General features: G+C 50.5%; 2 protein-coding genes across 4 annotated transcripts; one reads left to right on the top strand and one right to left on the bottom strand.

The window, feature by feature from the left end:
- The first annotated feature begins 268 nt into the window (after positions 1-268).
- Positions 269-2062, top strand: Cldn4 (claudin 4). Its single transcript, NM_001012022.1, is given in 1 exon segment — positions 269-2062. A coding segment is annotated over 1 exon segment (633 nt). The 5' UTR covers positions 269-459; the 3' UTR covers positions 1093-2062.
- A 4096-nt stretch (positions 2063-6158) lies between these two features.
- Mettl27 (methyltransferase like 27) lies at positions 6159-15630 on the bottom strand. Of its 3 annotated transcripts, XM_087579325.1 has the most exons (7): positions 15585-15623; positions 15147-15270; positions 14525-14653; positions 13855-13990; positions 11825-11917; positions 6437-6673; positions 6159-6305 (listed from the first exon to the last, which is right to left on the bottom strand). In XM_087579325.1, exons 2-7 carry the CDS (start codon positions 15267-15269, stop codon positions 6286-6288), a joined length of 738 nt encoding a protein of 245 aa, XP_087435451.1. In that variant the 5' UTR covers position 15270; positions 15585-15623; the 3' UTR covers positions 6159-6285.
- Between the last annotated feature and the right edge of the window lie 6744 nt (positions 15631-22374).

Here is a 22374-nt window from a genome sequence, read left to right on the forward strand (position 1 = left end):
CCAGTGAGTATCCAGGCGCTCTTGGCTGGTGACTCAGTGTCTGTCTCCCGGCTGACCTCAGCGAGAGCCCGGAGGCTGGGGGAGATGATAGTTTCTTGTGATACTGGCAGGTGACTCAGGGGCCCAGGATTGGGGCCTCAGAACGCCTTTGTTGGCCCAGGCTCAGGAATCCAGAGGAACTGGTCGTGAGGGAGGCCTTGGGGACAGAAACCCCTCCCTCTGCCTCCGCCCCTCCTCCGCGGTGCTTTAACTGCAGCACCTGTGGCCTCCGCTCCCAATTGCAGGTGCGGGCTGGAAAGAGCTGCAGTGTTCGCGCTTGGTAGCTGGTGGACTGGGCTCAGCACCTTCGGCTGGCTTTGTGTCCCAGAGGCTCACCGGAAAAAGACTTTCTCAGCCCTCGGACTCCAGAGAGAGATACTTTTCGTGCTCCCCAACCTTGACTCCTGCAGAAGCTGAGCGATGGCGTCCATGGGGCTGCAGGTGCTGGGAATCTCCTTGGCCGTCCTGGGCTGGTTAGGAGTCATCCTGAGTTGTTCGCTCCCCATGTGGCGGGTGACCGCCTTCATCGGCAGCAACATCGTCACGGCGCAGACGAGCTGGGAAGGCCTGTGGATGAACTGCGTGGTGCAGAGCACCGGCCAGATGCAGTGCAAGATGTACGACTCGATGCTGGCCCTGCCGCAGGACCTGCAGGCCGCCCGAGCCCTGATGGTCATCAGCATCATCGTGGGTGCTCTGGGGATGCTTCTCTCAGTCGTAGGGGGCAAGTGCACCAACTGCATGGAGGACGAGACCGTCAAGGCCAAGGTCATGATCACAGCCGGAGCCGTGTTCATCGTGGCAAGCATGCTGATTATGGTGCCTGTGTCCTGGACGGCACACAACGTCATCCGCGACTTCTACAACCCTCTGGTGGCTTCCGGGCAGAAAAGGGAGATGGGGGCCTCGCTTTACATCGGCTGGGCGGCTTCTGGGCTGCTGCTCCTGGGAGGAGGCCTCCTCTGCTGCAATTGCCCACCTCGCCGCAACGAAAAGCCCTACTCCGCCAAGTACTCCGCCGCCCGCTCTGTTCCCGCCAGCAATTATGTGTAAGGTGGGCCACTCTCTGTCCACATTGCCTTTATTTTCTTGGATTGAACGCATAACGTGGCCCCTCACATTCTCCAGGACCTGACCAGCTGTGGGCCACTGACTGCTTGCAAACCCGGACTGTGCTAAGTTACTAGCGTGTAGCCCTTGGGGACCCACCTGGCCCATCTGGACACATCTCAAGGCTCCAGCGAGGATGGATGTAAAAATATTTCCTTGCTTGCATCCAGATTGCTCATGGATACGGGGCTGAAGGCAGAAGCAGCTGTCTGGGTACGACAGTGGAGGGGGAGCTGGGTCCTGCTGGCCGGGATAGCTCAGCTGTGACTTTGGTCTCTGGAGTGGATGTCCTGGTCATGTTAGCAAACATTCACTGCCCTTTCTCAGTGCCCTCGCTCTCTCGCCTCCACGTTACTCCCGCGCTACTCTTGCCGTTTCTCGCCCGCGTTTCTGAGCACACCAGGTCCTGCCTGGAGTCTTGGTGTCGCGGATGACTGACTGAAGGGGCCTTTGAGAGCTGATGGGTTCTGCCATGGACTCCTCCCGGTGATTAGCAATGACTGGGACCTTACCCACCCACCTACCCTCGTAATGAAGTTCTGTGGAGTGGCTGGACAGGTTTGAGGGAAGGGTGGAGGTGGTTTAAACTGGTTTGGGGAGTGCTAGGGCTGGGGACCCAGAAGCAGCCCAGGGTGTCCCCACCCCTTTCCCACACGGTCTTGCTAAATGTTCTGATCTCTGTATACCCCCTCCCTCTTCAGAAGGACCCTGGGTGGGCCCCTCTGAATTCCCTACCCTTGTCCATTTCAAGGACGCTGGCCAGTCTGTGGAAGGTACGGGGGTCTGATGGCATTGCACCAGGGAGCCTCCTGGACTCCCTTGCCTTCTCTGTGGTTTCTTGTTTTGTAATTTAAGGTCTGTTCACAGCTGTAATTATTATTTTCTACAATAAATGGCACCTGCATACAGGAAAGGTTGAGCTGTTCTCTGTCTGGATGGGGCGGGGCTGGAGGGGTGGCTGAGGGGTCTACAGGAGACCTCGGTGTTGTGATAACCTGAAATGGTGGAGCTCAAGTAGGTTCAAGGCTAGCCTGATGTACATGAGACTTTGTCTCAAGTGATTGAGGAGGATTGTAAAAGTGAGACCTACCTCTAACCTGGAGGACCCCGGGGCTTGAGCCCAGTATTTGCTTTTTAAAAAAATTTTTGAGTCACAGTATAAAGCCCAGACTCTCATCAAACTCAACGCAATCCTCCTGCCTTAGTCCTTGAGGGCACTACCACCATGATGGCAAGCTCTGTATCTAGGGCCCAGTGTATGTCCAGGACTGGGGGATGGGGTGGGGCTGGCGACACCAGGAAAGAACAACAGGTGACAGGAACAACGGAGGCACATTCACCTGCCTCTTCCTCTCTTGTTCCTCTGAGCCATCAGGCTGGCCTGTTTCCACAGGCCACTCTACAGGACTCACCTTCCCTAAGGAATGTCCTTTCCCTGCTATTGAAGCCATGCTGGTCTTACAGGTCTGGGCTATAGCTTCCTCCCTAGGGAGTCCTCCCACAACCCTGGAATGCCCAAGGTACTGAGAGTCCTTAAACCCACCCCTGCACCACCACAGGGCAGCTTGGCCACACCCTAACTTTCCTGTCCACTCCTTTGGGCTTTTATTGTTTTGATATAAGATCTTAGTGTAGCCCAGGCTACCCTCCAGGTATATAGCTAAGGATGACCTTGAAGTGCTGATCCTCCCAGTGTTGGGATTAGAGATGTGAACCACCATGCCTGTTTTATGTGGTGCTGAGGCTAAAGGATTTGCACTCGGGAGACATTGCTACTAGGCCTGGATCCCCACTCTTCACTGAGATAGGGTCTCATATTCCGGCTGAAATTAAACTTGTTAATCACGGGGTTGGGGATTTAGCTCAGTGGTAGGGCGCTTGCCTAGCAAGCGCAAGGCCCTGGGTTTGGTCCCCAGCTCCGAAAAAAAAGAAAAGGAAAAAAACAAAAAACAGGGCGGGGGAAAATAAAACAAACAAACAAACAAAAACAAAAAAAAAAACTTGTTAATCACAAAGGATGATTTTGAACATCCCATTCTCCTTCCTCACCCTTGGGTGCTGGGGTTATGGGTACAGACACTACACGTAGATTTATTCAGACTGAGATGGAGCCCAGATCTTCAAGTACACTAGCTTTCTAGCTCTGGGCCTCATCCACACAGTCCCTTTGTGGACTCTCTTTCTATCTTTATGTGGGTTTGGGGTGGAAGTCACATCACTGGACTTACACAGCTCATATAATTACCCATCTCGACGCCCCACTTACCACTTCTTGACTTTGTGGGGATAGCCAAAATCTCACAATTAAACTGTCAGATTGTTTTAAAGCCAGTGAATAGGCTTGTGATAGAACCCCAGCACTCAGGAGGTACATGAGAGAGCATCATGACTTCAAGACCATCCTTCTTTACATAGCCAATTTGAGGCCAGGCTGGGCTTCCTGAGCCCATATAACAGACTAAGCTGCTCTATTTTCTCTTCGTAGTTAAGTTTTTACTCCTGTGGTCCTGGGAACTAAATCCAGGGCTCCCATGTTAGGCAAAGGCTCTACTGTTGAGCAGTTCCAAATGTCTCTTGCTAAGCATTGAAAAACCCAGTGGCTGAGGGGCCGGCCGATCTCTGTGAGTTTGAGGCCAGCCTGGTCTACATAAGTGAGTTCCAGGTTTGCCAGGGCTACATAGTTCTTTAAAACCAAGAAAAACCAACAAAACAAAACAAACAACACTGTCCTTTCACCAAGGTGCAGGGATGTACCTTCCTGGGTGGAGGGCTAGCCTAGCATACCAGGGGTCCTGAGTTCAAGTCCCAGCACTGCCTAAAATTAAGCAACACAGGCCTGGAAGTAATCCTAGGTGCTCCAAAGGAGGCTGCTGGAGGACTGGGGCTTGAGGCTCCTGTTTGGCCGTAGCCAGTTAGAGCCCACCAGGCCTCCTTCCGACCCTGGGTCAGAGTAACAGAAAAGATGGGTCGGAATAAGAAAGGAGACGTTATATCATTTTCCTTTCTTGGGCCAGTGAGATGGCTCCAGAGGGAATGGTGCTTGCGGCCAAGTCTGATGACCTAAATCGCATTCCTGGAGCTCAAATGGTTCTGCACGCTGTCCTCTGACCTCCGTAAGCAGGTCATTTCATGTGAACACACACACACACACACACACACACACACACACACACACCCCGTAAAGAAATACAAGTCTGGTGGAGCACACTTTTAGTCACAGTACTGGGGAGGCAGAGGCAGGCAGGTCTCTGTGAGTTCAAGGCCAGCCTGGTCTACAAAGCAAGTCTAGGACAGTCAGGGCTGACCACATTGAAAAAGCTTGGGGGGCGGGAGGAAATATATAAATGTTAAAAAAAGATGAAAAAAATTAAACTTTTTTCCATTGTTAATCTATTTTTATCCCGTGCTAGGGATGGGATCCAGGGCTCCTTGGCAGGACTTCTGTTCTCCCTTAGTCCCTCACTGGGGGATCCTAAAGCTCTCTACATCTCTAGATCTTTTAGAATTATTTAGTTAGTTAGTTTTATTTTATATGCATCGGTGTTTTGTCAGGTCCCCTGGAAAAACAGGAAGTTGTGAGTGGCCATGTGGGTTCTGGGAATTAAACCTGGGCTGTCCGGAATAGCGGTCAGTGCTCCTAGCCTCAAAGCCATCTCTCCAGCCTCTCTAGATCTTGTCTTACTTTTGAAATAGAGTGTGGATCAATGGTCCAGGCTGGCCTGGGTTTCACTGCAGCCAAGGCAGGCCTTGGACTTTCTGTCTTCCCACCTCAGCCTCTCAAGTGGCTGGGTTGCTCGGTTTATATAACCAGGCCAACCCAGGCATAGCTCTTTGTTCTGGGCAGGCTAATCTACCTGTTTCCTTGCCCCAGCTTCCCACGTGATCCCGGAAAGCCCAGTCTACCCCACTGTTAGCTTAACAACAGATAATATCTCTGGTGGGGGTGGAGGGACGGGGCTGATGGGACACGGATGTTGGATAGTGGACAGCTGTTTGCTTTATTCTATGTGGGTTTGGATTTAGTCTTGCCTTGCTCAGACTGGTTGAAGCCAGGTTCTATGCCTGGGGCTGCCCAAGTGTCCAGGAAGTGTTATTTTGTCGTCGTGGGGCCCCAGGCTACAACCTCAGATTTGGCTAAACCACACTTTTCTGAATCTGCTTCTCCGGTCACCTCCTCCCACTAATCGCATCACCCCATTTCTTTGTCATTTAGACTTTATTTTACATCTGTTGATTTTCTATCGTCACTGTGTGCGTGTGCACATGCGGGCATGTGTTTTGTGGAGGTCAGAGTACAGTCTGCTGGAATTGTTTCTCTTCTCTGTCATGTGAGCCCTGGAGACTGAACTCAAGTCACCCTCCGAGCCATCTCGCTAGCCTGTCTGTCTCCTAAAACCCTCGAGATTCCATTTATAGGGGCACATTTGGGTCAGTCTCCCTCCACCACGCACGCACCACACCCCCGCGCGCGCGCGCGCGCGCGCGTGTGTGTGTGTGTGTGTGTGTGTGTGTGCGCACACACACACATGCACAGGTGTACTATGTAGACATCAGAGGACAACCTGTAGGGGGTCATTTCTCTCCATTCACCCCGTGGCTCCTGAGGATCCAACACACATTATCAGGCTTGGTGGTGAGTGTGGCTTTATTTGCCGAGAGCCATCTTGCTGGTCCTAATTTAGCGTCTTTTGCAAAATGGGGGTGGAATGGCGCTTGGTTGTGTTACAGTACACAGTGGTCTCTTTACTGTTTTATTTTTATTTTTCCTGTCTCTGGTATGTAGCTTGTGTACCTGAGTGTACGGGCGCACCCGCACATGGACAGGCTGGAGCGCGGTCATCCATAATCCCCCCCACCCTCCCACCCCCCCACCTCCCCACCCCCGGTCACTCTCACTTCTCGGCCTTATTACTTGACAGGATGCCTCACTGAGTGGAGAGTTTTGGTTCAGTTACCTCCTGAGGGACCCGCCCATCTCGCTACCCCAATAGTGGCATCACACACAGGCATGCTTGTAACATGTGAAGTTGATTTTGGATGCTGAAGATGCCAGGTATCTCAGTTTCTCATGCTTTGAGGAGCAAACACTGTTAATGACCGCTCCAGTCTTGTGGTCTTGAAACTAGAGGAGTCCTTTCAGTCCCTTTGGGGTGTACCTAACATGGTTGGGAAGATGGACCCATTTTACAGACAGAGCAAGGAAGGCCAAGAAAACACACTGGGCTAAGACCATACATAGAGGATCAGTGGTCAATTAGGGGCTGGATACTGAGCCTCCCTCTCTCACCCTGGGCTGTCTCCTGCTTTCGGTAAAGGTAGATGACACCAGAGATGAAGCCATCGTTGGCACAGGTGGCCAGCCCTGACTCTTGTTCTGAAGTTGCTAGCTCCCAGTGGTCCACAGGCTGGGTCACCAGGCGTTCCCACGCTCCAGCCTGCTCCAGGGAGTCTAAGGCGGCTTCCAGCGCCTCCTTGTATGGAAGGTTGGAAGGGTTGGTCCTGGTAGTCAGACAAACAAGTCCACCTGCGGAGGGATGGGGGCAGGGCAGGTGAGCTGAATGAAGGCACCGGAAGTCCACCCCTGCTCAGGACTTCAGTTCTAGAGTTTGGTGCCTAAAGCTGCTTTAGGAATCCCCTTCAGTTTCCTTAACCTGATGGTTTCCCATGGTCTCCATTTCAAAACAAACAAACAAACAAACAAACAAAAACAAAAAAAACACAAAACTTTTTTTTACAGCTCTGCAGGTGAAAACATGGGCCTCAATCATGCTAAAAAAGATACTGCAGTTAAACCATACTCCTGGCTACTCACTGGGGGAATTCTAGGCAGGGGCTCTACCACTAAGCCACACCCCTAGCCCCTCACTGGGGGAATCCTAGGCAGGGGCTCCACCACTAAGCCACGCCCCTAGCCCCTCACTGGGGGAATCCTAGGCAGGGGCTCACCACTGAGCCACGCCCCCAGCCCCTCCCTGGGGGATTCTATTAAGGCAGATGCTCTACCACTGAGCCACGCCCCCAGCCCCTCCCTGGGGGATTCTATTAAGGCAGATGCTCTAGCACTGCGCCACGCCCCCAGCCCCTCATTGGGGGATTCTAGGCAGGTGCTCTACCACTGAGCCACGCCCCCTAGCTGTCATGGGGGTTCCTAGGTGAGCCCTCTACCCTTGAGCTCTATGCACATTTCTTTTAATTTTTGCTTTTGAGACAGGATCTTGCTAAATCGCAAGGCTGTCTTTGAAATCCCTGTGTAGCACAGGCCTTGGTTTTGAGATTCTGCTGTTTCAGTTTCTTAGTAGTCGAGATCACAGGTCTATGTTACTCGGTCAGGTTCCTATGCAGTCCCTTAACAGCCAAAGTGTCCTTTACTCTGGGAACTCTTCACCCTAATAGGGACAGAGAGCTCCATGCTGTCTGTAGCCCAGTCCCATTAAGAGACAAGTGTGGGGGTTGGGGATTTAGCTCAGTGGTAGAGCGCTTACCTAGGAAGCGTAAGGCCCTGGGTTCGGTCCCCAGCTCCGAAAAAAAAGAACCAAAAAAAAAAAAAAAAAAAAAAAAAAAAAAGAGAGACAAGTGTGCAAGTGTGGGTCTCAGGAAAAGCACATGAACGCTGGCCTTGTAAGCCCGTCTATTTCTTTTTGCTAAGTTTCTTGCAGGCATGAAGGGAAATGATAATTCTGCTTCATGGGAAGGACATGTATGTGCATTGTGCATACATGGGTATAAAACCCCTGGCATGGCCCAAGCATGGTGGCTCAAACCTAATATCCTAGCATTTGGCACGCTTTGGCAGGAAGAACAAAATAAAATTTAAAAAAATTTGGAGCGCTTATCTAAAAATTTTTATGTTTAGTTTTGCCTGCCTGTATGTCTGTGTACCATGCACATGCTGTGCCCATAGGGGCCAGGTAAGGGTGTTGGGCCTCCTGGAAATAAGGTTACAGAAGGTCGTGAGCCACCCTGTGGGTGCTGGGAATCAAACCTAGGTCCTTTTAGCCAGCGACCCATCTCTGTGGTCCCAAGGCAGCTCAAACTTTAAATCTAGGATACAGGGTGGTTTTCAGACTAGGGAGGGCCACATAGCTACAAAGAGATGCTAAAGACACACTTATGCCCCTCCCTCGGGCTGTCAGACTATTGAAACATTGGTTTCCCCCAAATTAGAATTTCCCCAGGAGTCTCATGGTGGAAGAAGGGAACGGCAGGAGCCTGGAGTCAGCCGGAGGAGGAACTTGTTTCTCTGAAAAGTCTCCACACAGTTCTGACACTTGCCCGTCTACCTTGCAGGAAACACTGAAGCCCAGATAACGATGGGTCAGTGGTAAGGTGGTACTATATCTTGACCAGGACTGCTTACCAGGACCGCTTACCTATACAAACTCCATCTTTAAACCTAAATTCCACATCAGGAATGGGAGAGGAGGGGTTGGGGATTTAGCTCAGTGGTAGAGCCCTTGCCTAGCAAGCGCAAGGCCCTGGGTTCAGTCCCCAGCTCCGGAAAAAAAAAAAAAAAAAAAAAAAAAAAAGAAAGAAAAGGAATGGGAGAGGGGCACGTGTGTATCACTACATTCCCCTTCCCAAAGAAGACACACTGAACAAACCTTTTGTTGCATTTCTTATTGTTTGGTTTGTATGTATGTATGTATGTATGTATGTATGTATGTATGTATGTTTCTTAGACAGAGTATCTCTGGGTAGCCCTGTCTATCTTCAAACTCTCTCTGTGCAGGCTGGCTTCAAACTCAGAGATATGACTGTCTCTGCCTCCCAGCATGGGACTAAAGGAGAGTGCCACCATCACCTGGCAATTTGATTTTAGTTGATCTATTGGAGACGGGCAACTGGGCCCGATTGGTTAGGGTTATCAGGACCCAAACGTTGACGCTCACTTTCTTGGGGGTGGGGGGAGAGGGGAGCAGGATGTGAAGACACAAAGCTTTATTTTATGTGCATGAGTATGTATGTGTACCTTGTGCATGCCTGGTGCGGGTGGGCACCTGAAAACGGTATTGGCTCCCCTAGAATTTGAGTTACACAGAGTTATAAGCTACCATGTGGGTGCTGCGAATCGAACCTGGGTCCTCTGCAAGCGATCTTCTTTTTTTTTTTTTTTTTTCGGAGCTGGGGACCGAACCCAGGGCCTTGCGCTTCCTAGGCAAGCGCTCTACCACTGAGCCAAATCCCCAACCCCTCTGCAAGTGATCTTAATCTTCGTTAGGGTTCAGATCCCAAGGGACAGAGGTGTATATTTTACATATTAAAGCAGACCTGGCCTCCAGGTTCTCCCAGCATCCCTCAGTCCCTACCTGGCACACCCTGCCCACCCTTGGAGTCTGAGTTGCCTCCCCCAGGAGCTCTTCCCTATGTAGTCTAGACATTTTGGTCTCCCTTCTCTCTCCTCTTTCTCTGCATGCACACTCCTCTCTCTCCCTTCCTACAGTGACTTCCCTAGTCTCCTTCTCTGGGGCCAGTGAACTTGCATGAGAGCAGCTTCCTAATAAACCTGCATTTAATATAATTTAATATGGCATGAATGGCCTCATTTCACCAGCAGAGAATAACTTATCAAGTCTGAGTCATCTCTCCAACCCAACGCAGAACTTTAATTCTAGCACTGGGCAGAGGCAGAGAGGCAGAAAGGCAGAGAGGCAGAGAGAGGCAGAGAGGCAGAGAGGCAGAGAGGCAGAGGCAGAGAGGCAGAGAGAGAGGCAGAGAGAGGCAGAGAGGCAGAGAGAGGCAGAGAGAGAGAGGCAGAGAGGCAGAGAGGCAGAGAGAGGCAGAGAGAGAGGCAGAGGCAGAGAGGCAGAGAGAGGCAGAGAGGCAGAGAGAGAGGCAGAGGCAGAGAGGCAGAGAGGCAGAGAGAGGCAGAGAGGCAGAGAGAGAGGCAGAGAGAGAGGCAGAGAGAGAGGCAGAGAGAGAGGCAGAGGCAGAGAGGCAGAGGCAGAGAGGCAGAGAGAGGCAGAGGCAGAGAGGCAGAGAGAGAGGCAGAGAGAGAGGCAGAGGCAGAGAGGCAGAGAGAGAGGCAGAGAGGAAGAGAGAGGCAGAGGGGCAGAGAGAGGCAGAGAGGCAGAGAGAGGCAGAGAGGCAGAGAGGCAGGTTTAAGACCAATGAGGGCAGGCTGGAGAGATGGCTCAGTGGTTAAGAGCACTCAGTGTTCTTCCAGAGGTCCTGAGTTCAAATCCTAGCAACCATCTGAAATTGTATCTAATGCCCTCTTCTGGTGTGTCTGAAGACAGTTAACAGCGTAGTTATATATAATAAATAAATAAATCTTAAAAAAAAAAAAAAAGATCAACGAGGGCTCCTCCTCTAAAATCGAAGGCCTGGCTGAGTCAAGAAGCCCTGGCTGGGGTTGGGAGTGGGGGTGTGGGGGGATGACTTGGACTTTGTCCAAGTAGCTGCAATGTAACCAGTATGGCTGGTTTCTGGCAGATGGGATGAGGAAGGTGGGGGGCTCAGGCTGGAAAAGGAGAGTCTGTTTTGTTTAGGGTCATGCAGTGGGCATTTCCGGTGCTTCTGAGCCCAACCCATGTCACTGCCGATGACCCTATAGATGCCCTAGCTTCTATTTGGCCTGTCTGAAACAGAATCCTGCCCAGACATGCCTAGGCTTAGCTCCAGGAGTAGGGCTTGGGAGAGGAAGTGTTTTTATCTTCCAACTTCCTCATTCTGTTCTTAGGCCAGGTAGACCCTCTTCTGGAAATCTCTATTTTCCTGAGTTTCTCACTTCTTCCAGGCAACTCCCTACCCCATCTTCTGTGATTGTCCTGCCCTCTACCCTTGAAAATACAACTTCATTCTGAGAGTTCTGCTCTTCCCTGCCTTCTCTGAAATCCTCCAGTGAGGGGCTGGGGGCGTGACTCAGGGATAGAGCCCCTGCCTAGAATCCCCCATTGAGGGGCTGGGGGTGTGGCTCAGGGATAGAGCCCCTGCCTAGAATCCCCCAGTGAGGGGCTGGGGGCGTGGCTCAGTGGTAGAGCCCTTGCTTAGAATCCCCAGTGAGGGGATGGGGGCGTGGCTCAGTGGTAAGAGCACCTGCCTAGAATCCCCCAGGGAGGGGCTGGGGGCGTGGCTCAGTAGAGGAGTTTCTTCCTGGAATTGCCCTGTGAGTGGTCTGGGGGTTTATAACCTGCCTGAGGTGCTGAGTTCAGTCTTCAGCACCGTAGGAAAAAGAAAGCCCCAGCCTGCTCCACCCCTCAGTGTGTGGAGTGATCCAAGCTGATACCATTGTCATCTTGAATGAACAGACCTGGACCTATGCCAGGAAAAGAGAACTATCAAATATATTCAAGGAAGGGTGGGAGATGGAGCTCAGCTGACCTAAATCGGGTACCAGGGCTGAAGCAAAGGCCATGCGGACATGACTGTACCCAATCGACAACCGCATGACTGATGTAGATGGGATCCTAGTGACAAAGCCATTTGGCTCTAAGATAGGGGACAAAGGGCAGAAGGGTGGAGATGCTCCTGGTTGCCCATGGCTAGCAGGTGAGCTAGTCAGTCGTCTGTCCTCATGGTGTGCCAGCCAGGGAGGGGCACTGAAGGGGCAGATGGTGAACTGGGGTGCTGGTCTGGGATAGGTACCCCCATGCAGTGCCCCACCCTTCTTCGGCCTGAGTGCTGTGGAGAGGGGAAAGGATGCCTGAGGGGCGGGGTTGGCTGTGTTGTGACTCACCCGGCTTGGTGACTCTTAGGAGCTCAGGTATGGCACTGCAGGGCACCTGTCCCTCACTGAGAGCGCCCACAATGATCACGGCGTCAAAGGTCCCTGCGTGTGTGGCGGGGTGGAGATGTGTAATGGTTACTATTGTTTGTTATTTTGACAGGATCTGGAAGACAACTCTCTGGGTTTGTCTGTAAGGGAGTTCTGAGTTAATTTATGAGGAAAGACCCGCCTTAATGGTGAACAGCATCATCCCACGGCTGGCATCCTCGACTAAAGAAAAAGGAGAAAGCGGGTTGAATACTAGCATTTATCTCTCCGCTACCTCGGCTACTTCCGGCTGCCTTATACTCCGGCTGCCATGACGACCCGACCAGGATGGATTGATTGTACCTTCAAATTGTTAACCAAAATAAACCCTTCTTCCCTTAAGCCACTTTTTTTTTTTCGGGGCTGGGGATCGAACCCAGGACCTTGCGCTTCCTAGGCAAGCGCTCTACCACTGAGCCAAATCCCCAACTCCCCTTAAGCACTTTTAAATGATTTTATTTTTAGTTAATTAATTTTAATTTATTTTTATTTTATGTGTATCGTTTTGTTAGCGCACACCTGCATGCAGTACCCAAGGAGGCCAGAAGGGGGCACCAGACAGATCCCCTAGAATTGGAGTTATAGAAGGTTGTGAGCCGCTATGTGGGTGCTGGGAAGTGAACCCAGGTCCTCTGCAAAATCACCAAGTATTCTTAACTGTTGAGCTATTTCCAGCTCACCTTACTTTTACTTATGTGTGTATGTGTATATATGTATGGATGTGAGCATGCTTGTAATGCCCTTGGACTCCAGAAGAGGGCGCTGGATCCCTTGAAGTTGCCTGATATGGGTGCTGGGATCAGAGCTTGGGTTCTCTCTAAGAGCAGTAGGAGATGTTAATTCTTGGGCCATCTCCCCAGCCAGTGTAGCACGCGTGTCTCTCTGTGGGTGCAGGTACTCACAGAGGCCAGAGGCATCCTATCCTAGGATTGGAGTTACAGGGAGCTGTGAATCACCTGATATGTGTGCTGAGATCCAACCTCAGGTCCTCTGCAAGAGTAGCATGTGCTTTTCCCCAGGGAGCCATTTTTCCAACCCCCTTAAGAAGATGCACGAATATAATGTGGTGTGGTCCTTTTCACTTCCCGTCCACCTGTAGCCTCCTCTAGCTTCTGATAAATTAATTTCTTTCTTTCTTTCTTCCTTCCTTTCTTTCTTTCTTTCTTTCTTTCTTTCTTTCTTTCTTTCTTTCTTTCTTTCTTTCTTTCTTCCTTTCCTTCTTTCTTCCTATCTTTTTGTTTTTCCAAGACTGTGTTTTTCTGTGTAGCCCTGGCTATCCTAGAACTAGCTCTATAGTCCAGGTTGGGCTCGAACTCATAGAGATCCACCCGCCTCTGCCTCTCAAGTACCACCATCTCCCGGCACCTCTTGCTACTTTCAGGTCTGACTTTGTTTGTGACCCACTGAGTTTAACTGGCGGTGGCCTGCATGAGCTTGGTGCATGGGGGTTCTGGGGCACATGCAACTTGCCTGTGGCTACACCACTGAAGAAAAGGACTCTCTCTGCCCCAGCAACAGCCGGTAGCTTCCTAGGGATGGGTGGGGCCCCGTGATTATGTTTTGTCTGGTGTTTTGCCACAGCAATAAGAGTAATAGAAGACATTGTAGCTGGGTGGTGGCGGCATACGCCTTTAATCTGGGAGCACTTGGGAGGCACAGGCAGGTGGATCTCTTGAGTTTGAGGCCAGCCTGATCTAAGAACGAGTTCTAGGACAGCCACAGCTACACAGAAAAACCCTCTCTCAGAAAATAAATCAACGAAGATGCCCTATACACTGGGGTGTAGTAGGACCCCAACCTTGTGCATGAGATGAGGTGAGGTGAGAGCCTAGGCTGGAAGAGAGGGCACAGCAAGAGGGCTCACACAGGACTCCAGAGTGGAGATGGTGGCTGGACAGTAGGGGGTGCTATCCTTGGGAAGGTGGGTGAGGAGGGAGTGGAGCAGGAAGTACCTTTAGGGTAGGGCAGTGGCTCCTGGCCCAGGGTACAGAGGCTAAGGTGGTGGTACAGGCCACGGGCTCGGGCCTGCTTCAGCATTTCTGGGCTTCCGTCCACCCCCTGCACCTGAAGGAAGCCCCGAGCCTGTAGCTGGGAGAGAAGGGGGCATCAGTCATGGCTCATCTGATCAATGAACCGGAGGTAGAGGATGAGTTTTTGGTCAAGAAGTGGTAGGGAATTTGGGCAGACGGGGTCTAGGTGTGATGGCTTAAGCCTGCCTTCTTAGCTACTCTGGAGGCTGAGGCAGAAGAATCCCAAGGTCAAAGCCTGCCTGGTTTATAGAGTGAGTTCAAGGCCAGCCTTGGGATCTCATCTCTAAAAAGCCATCTAAAGGGCTGTGGGCGTGGCTCAGTGGGAGAGCCCCTGCCTAGAATCCCCCAGTGAGGGGCTGGGGGTGTGGCTCAGTGGTAGAGCCCCTGCCTAGAATCCCCCAGGGAGGGGCTGGGGGCGTGGCTCAGTGGGAGAGCCCCTGCCTAGAATCCCCCAGTGAGGGGCTGGGGGTGTGGCTCAGTGGTAGAGCACCTGCTTAGAATTCACTATGTAGGGCCTGAGGGCTGACTGAGCAGTAGCGTGTTGGAGGTCCTGGGTGCTGAAGGGAAGGCAGGGCATTGTATCAGATCTTACCTCCACAGCTACCAGGCCAGTGCCACAGGCCACATCCAGGATCAGGGCATCATGGGGTGGGCCCTGAAGGGCTTGACTGAGACAATCCACAGCAAGGCGTGGGGCTCGATACTTCAAAGCAGCCACATCCTGAGGAGATAGCACTTAGCCCAACATAGGGTTTGGACAATTCACTTTGTGGGGTCCCTAGGAGCTGCCAGTTTGAGCTGGTGTGTGTTAGGGTTTGGATCCTTCTGGTACCCCAGAAACAGAAGACTCAGTTTTGAGGAGAATACTGTCAAGAGACCCCACACTAGTAGAGCTCAAGCTGACAGGAACTGGCTACTGGCTGTGGCAGCTCTTAGCTGGTCTGTGTATACCGAATGATGTCTCAATAGCGCCTCCTGCAGGCAATCTCCCTGTCTGGATTGCAGGACTAATTAGGTGGCTCATTCTTGGCTGAAGTAGGGGAGGTCCAACCCAGAGTTAGAAGGGGCTGCTTACACGTCAGTAGGGAGCAGGTAGCTAAGGAGCACGTTTCCCAGGTCCCTTTTTTAAGCTCCCAGCGTCCCTGAGATGCATGGGTACTATTCTCGCTTTGCACAATTTGAGTCCCCAAAATCGAGGACTCACGTGCTTTCACCTGGTCATACTCCGGAGCCCAGTCGTCATAGAAGCGGAGCTTGCAGGCCAGGTCGGTGATACCGTGGGAGGTCCCCACCCGGGCCAGTACTTGGGGCAGCCTCCCGGCCTCCTCCTGAGCCATCCTGTGGGGATAGGGTCCACCCAGTCATGGTATCCGCTACAGTCTTCTGCCCTCCCTCACCGGGCGGAGGAGGTTATCAGTGCTCCAACGCCTTCCCAAGTCTCAAATGAGACCTTGAGTGGGAGATGGCAGGAGCTGACGTCTACACCAGGGCACTGTTTATAGGGCGAGGGGTTCGTAGAGAGGGGGTTCTCCGCAGCAGGGAGGGAGGACTAAGCCTCAGCCCATCATTCCCAGAGGTGGATCGGGGCTTGAAGGGGGCCGGGTTCTTCCTCACTGCAAGGGTCTCCAAGGAAATGAAAGGTCAGAACTCACCCTACGGAGCCTGCTTCTCCAGGCAGAGGTGCGGGAAGTGGAGGGGAAGTCTCTGAGAGCCTGGCCCCGCCTCTAGCACAGCGGCGATTGGGTTTCCGTGAGAGAAAGCAGCCAATCAGAAAAGAAAATGACAGTCCGCCCCCTACTACGAGCCAATGAACGTAATGCTATAGTCCTATTGCCCGAGAAGATCTTAAATTCTACTTGGCGGATTTGCTCTTGTTTTTTCACAAACGAATAAAAATGTTTCTTTTTTTTTTTTTTTCCTTTCCCTTTTTCTTCTTGACAAGGTCTTGCTAGGAAGCCTTGAATGACTCGAAACTCCTTCTATAGACCAGGAAGACTCCTTCTATACGCCATTTAAATCCTGTGGTACTGCTCCCAGCTACAATATATAAAAAGAAAACCCAAATTATTTATTTGGGGATCATGTGTAGCGGCGGAGAACCACTTTTTGGAGTCTGATCTCTCCTCTACCATGTGATTTCCAGGCATGAAACTCAGATTCTCAAACTTGTCGGCAAGTGTTTTTTTTTTTTTTTTGGTTCTATTTTTCGGAGCTGGGGACCGAACCCAGGGCCTTGCGCTTCCTAGGCAAGCGCTCTACCACTGAGCTAAATCCCCAACCCCTGGCAAGTGTTTTTATGTGCTGAGCCACCTCACTGGGCCCAATTTTTAATATTTGTATGGTTTGTTAGGGTCTGAAAAATCCAAAACAAACCCAAGCAGACACAAGAGTCCACGCAAAGCAAGATTTTTTTTTTCTTTTTCTTTTTTTCGGAGCTGGGGACCGAACGCAGGGCCTTGTGTTTGCCAGGCAAGCGCTCTACCACTGAGCTAAATCCCCAACCCCGCAAAGCAAGATCTTTATTTGAATTAGGCACGGAAACTGACCAGACAGGGACAATGGCACCGACTTGGGAGCTGACTGTGTCTTCCAACGTTCATCTTGGTATTTAAGCAGCTGGCAAAATTTTATTGTACTCAGACCGTTGCTGATCGATCAGGGCCGAAGAACAGACTTAGAAGCTGAACTTCCCTTCAGAGCCAGAATGGTACAGAGGGTTTTTTTTTTTTTTTTTTTCTTTTTTTCGGAGCTGGGGACCGAACCCAGGGCCTTGCGTTTGCTAGGCAAGAGCTCTACCGCTGAGCTAAATCCCCAACCCCGGTACAGAGGTTTTAAGCTCGAAAACCACAGAGATCTGTCCCAAGTTTCGGTCACAGTTTTCCATCAGTCAGAATCACTTGTTCTTTCATGATTAGGAACAACCATGTTTTGGGGGACAAGAGAATAAGGAGAAAGTTGGCTAGCCATCCAGGAAGTCCTCGGCTACCCTAGAGCCTGGGAACTTGAACTTCATTTCACCTTATGATCAAAACGGAGTCTGCAAACAAAATGGCAGTACTTTGGATAAGCCTCATTTGTTTGATTCCCAACAGTTTCACATAGCTCACATCTCAAGTTAGCTTTGAACTTTCTATATAGCCAAGGATGTCCCTCAACCTCTCATCCTCCTGCCTGATTCATGCCGTTCTGGGCATTGAACTCAAGATTTAGTGTATGCTAGACAAACATTCTCTCAACTGAGGTATATCCCCAGTCCTCAGAAGTATTTATTTTACTTAATTAATTTAAAACTACTTTTATTTTTAGAGGAAGTATTTTATAAGTCGCACTCTTCCTCAGAGGTTAGATACAGGTATTTAGAATGCCAAATTGTTTAATGCATGGGAAAAGCCGAATTTTAACTTTTAGTTGTATTCATAATTTTAATTAATTAATTAATTAATTAATTAATCTTTTTGAGATAGGATCTCACTGTATAGCTCTGGTTGTCCTAGAACTGTAGGGCAGGCTGGTCTCAAACGCGCCCAGCTCCTCATGCCTCTGCCTCCCAAATGCTGGGATTAAAGGCATGAACCACTGTGCCCAGCAGTATTCGTAATTTACATAGCTGTCTTGGGTAGTGGCTACCATCCTGGATGGAACAGTTTCCACTAGAAACCAAGGCTGTGGCTACAGTTAAGTCGGTTGAGTATTTGTCCCTCAGGGACAGGGCTCTGGGTGTGGCGGGACACTTGACAGGTGGAGGCAGCAGAATCAGGAGCTTGAGGTCATCCTCTCTCCCTGTCCTTCTGACCACACTCAGGATGCTGCAGATGAGGTCATCCCGTACAGGAAACCAAGGAGTGAGGCAGGGGTGGTTGAAGGAGGACATGCTTAAATCCAGGATGCTAAATTTGAGGTTTTTGTGATGTTTGCATCAAAGAGTCTAATAAAGTGTCAGGGAGGTCATTTTGTTTTTCTCTATTGTTGGCTACTGTTGGGATATCTTACTCTGTAGCCCAGGCTATCTCAGGCCTCAACTCGCCCCCGCGCCCCCTCCCCCCCCTTTTTTTAAAGGAAAAAGACCTCTCCGTGTAGCCCTGGCTGTCCTGGAGTCTTGGAACAGGCCTGGAGTCTACAGACCAGGCTGTTCTCGAACTCACAGAGATCTGCTTGTTTCTGCCTCCCAAGTACTGGGATTAGAGGCGTGCACCACCACTGCCTGCCTGGCTTCAAATCCTCCTTTCTTAGCCACCAAAGTGGTAGGATTGCAGGTGTCAGATACCATGACGTGTTCTCTGAGGCTCCTGGAACCCAGACCTGAGCTCAGAAGAGAAACTAAGCTGGGGACACAATGAGGTTCCAGAGGACCTCAGGATGCAGGCCAGGACCTTCAGCACTTCATGGGATATTAGGAACAGGAGCTGTTGGGACTGGGCTGTGGAGTGCGTGCTTACCATGAATGAAGCCCTGGGGACTATGTCCAGCACCTCATCAAGAGGATGAGAATTTTAACGTTAGCCTGGCTGTGGTGGTACACATCTTTGGTCAAAGCACTTGGGAAGCAAAACACTTGAAAAGCAAAGGTTCAAGGCCACGATGAGTTCAACGTCAGCCTGCTTTATTTTTAATTAAAAAAATTGAAAAACCTGTCTTGGGGTTGGGGATTTAGCTCAGCGGTAGAGCGTTTGCCTAGCAAGCTCAAGGCCCTGGGTTCGGTCCCCAGCTCCGAAAAAAAGAAAAGAAAAGAAAAAAAGAAGCCGTCTTAATCTACATAATAAGTTTGAGGATAACCTGTGCTACCTAAGGCCATGTCTGGAAAATAAAGGGACAGGGGAAACTGGAGTGCGAGTGGAAAGTAAAGGCGGGGAGAACACGCATGCGCACGCACGCACGCATCACAGTTTAGAGAAATCCAGGGGCAAATCTGGCTTGGTGTTGCAGAAGAGGGAAAAACTAAGAACTGAGGGTCATGGAGATGGGTCATAAAGATGATTGCTGCCAAGCCTCAGAGCCTGAGCTCTGCTCCTGGCACCCGGAGGTGGGTGGGAAGCTCCGCCCCTGGCATCCCAGGGCCGGTGGGAGGTGAGAACTGATTTCTGCATCACACACACGCACGCACGCACGCACGCACGCACGCACGCACGCACGCACACATCACTAGATAAATGTAAAAAAAAAATGCTGGGGTGGGTGGGAAGCTCCGCCCCTGGCATCTCTGGATGGGTGGGAGGTGAGAACTGATTCATGCATATCACACACACACACACACACACACACACACACACACACACACACACACACACACACACTAGATAAATGTAAAAAAATGCTGCAGAAATGAGAACTGAGAGCTCAGCAAGGGTTTGGAGTTATGGAAGACTCCCTTCATGTAGGCACAGCCACGTGAGCAGAAATCGGATGTCTACTGAGCCGATCTAGAGCATGAACATCTGTCTGCCCTTTCTTGGAATGGCCTCCAAAACTCCAAAGACAGTGGGTCCCCAGATGAAGGGGCTTGGGTTCCCAAATGTGTGTGTGAGGCTGGGCTCTCCACACCTACCAGCGATATTCTAGGTAGAGTGAAGGCTTCGATTGTGGGTTCGACTCAGATCTGGGGACTGGTTTTAACAAGAGCCGTTACACCCACCGTAGACCACTAAGATATTCATTATTACTTCTGGTTGTGTTGGGGATGGAACCCGTGGATTCATCCATGCTAGGAAAGTATTTTTCTCCAAGAGACAGACACCCTGCCCTACTTTTGGGGTGATTTTGGTAATGGATGTGAAACTACAGATAGTGGGGAAACTCAGATTTCAGTGTTTTAATGAAAATTCCCAGAAATAAGTCATCCCCACCTTGAATACTCTACAAGGCTGAGTGACAAGTTAGAAATTAAATGTTTTTAGAGAGTTGGAAGGCCGCAGATCCAGAGGGTTAGCCCTCTAAACAGCCATGTATTGCCCATCCCGTGACTGTCATGTGAAATCTCTTGGAACGAATAAATAGACTCCTACTGTCTACCAATCCAAAGCAAGAGTGTCCCAAGAGGCCTGGAGAGATTTGGTTTAACTTATCTACTTGGTGTACCCACAAAAAAAAAAAAAAAAAAAAATTACAGGGGCTGGAGGACGGCTTAGTGGTTAGGAGCACTGACTGCTCTTCCAGAGGTCCTGAGTTCAATTCCCAGCAACCACATGGTGGCTCACAACCATCTGTAATGGGATCTGATGCCCTCCTCCAAAGTGTCTGAAGTGAGCGACAGTGTACTCACATACATAAAATAAATTTTAAAAAATCTTTAAAAAAATGTACACAGTCAGGTGGTGGTGGCACATGCCTTTATTCCCAGCACTAGGAAGGCACAGGCAGGGGATCTCTGAGTTGGAGGCCAGCCTGATCTATATAGTAAGTTCTGGGATAGCCAGGGCTACTAGAAACCCTGTCTCTTAAAAACAAACAAACAAACAAACAAACAAACAAACAAAATTATGTATCTCTTCATTTATGCCTCTCTCTCTCTTTCTCTCTCTCTCTTTGTGTGTGTGTGTGTGTGTGTGTGTGTGTGTGTGTGTGTGTGTGTGTGTGTACGCATCATGTATGTTCCAGGGATTGAAGTCAGATTATCAGTCCTGGCAGGAAGAGCCCTTACTTCTGAGTCATCTTGACAGGTATCAAGGTATCTGGAAGGCATTTTGATTTATCTTTTTTTGTTGTTGTTGTTCTGTTTTGACAGAAACGTCATAAGAATCTGTGATCCTGGGCCATGGTCACTCATATTTGGCTCCAGGGGAAAAATTTTTATCCTGATCTCCTCTGAGGTGATCTGTTTTTAGGTTCTCTTTAGTACCCAAATCCACCTGCCCCAAACCCTTGCAAAAGGTGAGCAGATGTCGAACACCATTGGTTCAGTCACTGATAACAATGTCTGCAATGTCTCCATGTGGGAGAACTATGCTAAGTAAGATCGAAGTCTACCGTTGACCTGATAGCCTTCTGGTGCTCGTCGTGGAATGGAAGACTCCTTTGGTTATCAGAGTTTCTCCTTCTTTGACCTTGTCTGGGGTATGCCAAGCCCTTACCCTCGCCCCTACCTGAGGAATGTCACATAGCCTAAATTAGTTTATAGGATCAATTTCCTTTCTCCTGACGAAACCTGTTCGGCCGGCACCTAAAATTTCTGAAATGCTTCTCCATGCTAATGAGGTATGCCAGGAACCCTAAGCCCCGAGCCATTGACCCCTGCTCATCCCGGGTGACCCTGCCCTCAGTCCCCTAAAACTTTATAAACCTTCGATCACCCTAAGTAAAGTTGATCTGCCTACTGTCAATCAGTCCCGGTGTGGCCATTCACCGTAAGCACTCACAGGGTTTCCGGACCCCCACTTGCCCTCTGCTCCCACTGTCCTCGTGGACTGTATCGGCCGATGGTCCCTGAACAAGGAGGGAGGCTTATGGGTAATCTGAGTTTCCAGGGCTGGTGCTGGGGTGTGGCTTAGTTGGGTGAGCACGTGCTAATCAAAGCCCGAGCTTCTTCTCCGGACTCTCACCTCTGTGGTGGAGCACACTCGCAATCCCGGAACTCTCTCACGGGGGCAGGAGGATCAGAAGCTCAAGGATATCTTTGGCTACACGGGAGTTTCAAGTTAGCCAAGGCCACATGAGACCCTCTCTTGAAAAGATGTGTGCCTGAGGGAGGAGGCAGGAAACAAGATGGCTCAGTGGATAAGGATGCTTGCCCAATGCTTGGTGACATGAGCTGACGTCCCCTAACCCACCAGGTGCACGAAGAACTAACTCCTGAAATTTGTCCTCGACCTCCATACATGCCTAGGAATATGCACATAAACACACACACACACACACACACACACACGCACGCACACATGCATGCACACGCAAGCACGCACACACACACACAGTACATACAACAAAAATTTTAAATTTTATTTAACAGCATTGGTGTTTTGTCTGCATTAATGTCTGTGCGAGGGTGTCAGATCCCCAGAATCCGGAGTTCCGGACAGTTGTGAGCTGCCCTGTGGGTGCTGGGACCCTTGGGTCGTGAACTCCCTTCTTCTCCATCATTAGCCACGGAGTGAAATGTCCCGCATCTCAGTAGAGTGTGAGACAACAGAAGCTGCAAGGGCTAGGGGCTGGGAAGATGGCTTTGTCTGTAAACACTTGTAATGTCAACACGAGGACGAAAATTTGGATCTCCTGGACCCATGGAAAGGCTGGGGGAAAGGTAGCCTGGCCAACCTCTGGAGAGGCAGAGATAAGAGACAGGGGAATTAGGACTGGAGAGATGGCTCAGTGGTTAAGAGCACTGACTGCTCTTCCAGAGGTCCTGAGTTCAAATCCCAGCAACCACATGGTGGCTCACAACCATCTGTAATGGGATCCAATGCTCTCTTCTGGTGTGTCCGAAGACAGCTACAGTGTACTCATATACAAAAT

This window comes from Rattus norvegicus, chromosome 12 (genome assembly GCF_021556685.1).
Source record: "Rattus norvegicus strain SHRSP/BbbUtx chromosome 12, alternate assembly SHRSP_T2T, whole genome shotgun sequence".
Lineage (NCBI taxonomy): Eukaryota > Metazoa > Chordata > Mammalia > Rodentia > Muridae > Rattus > Rattus norvegicus.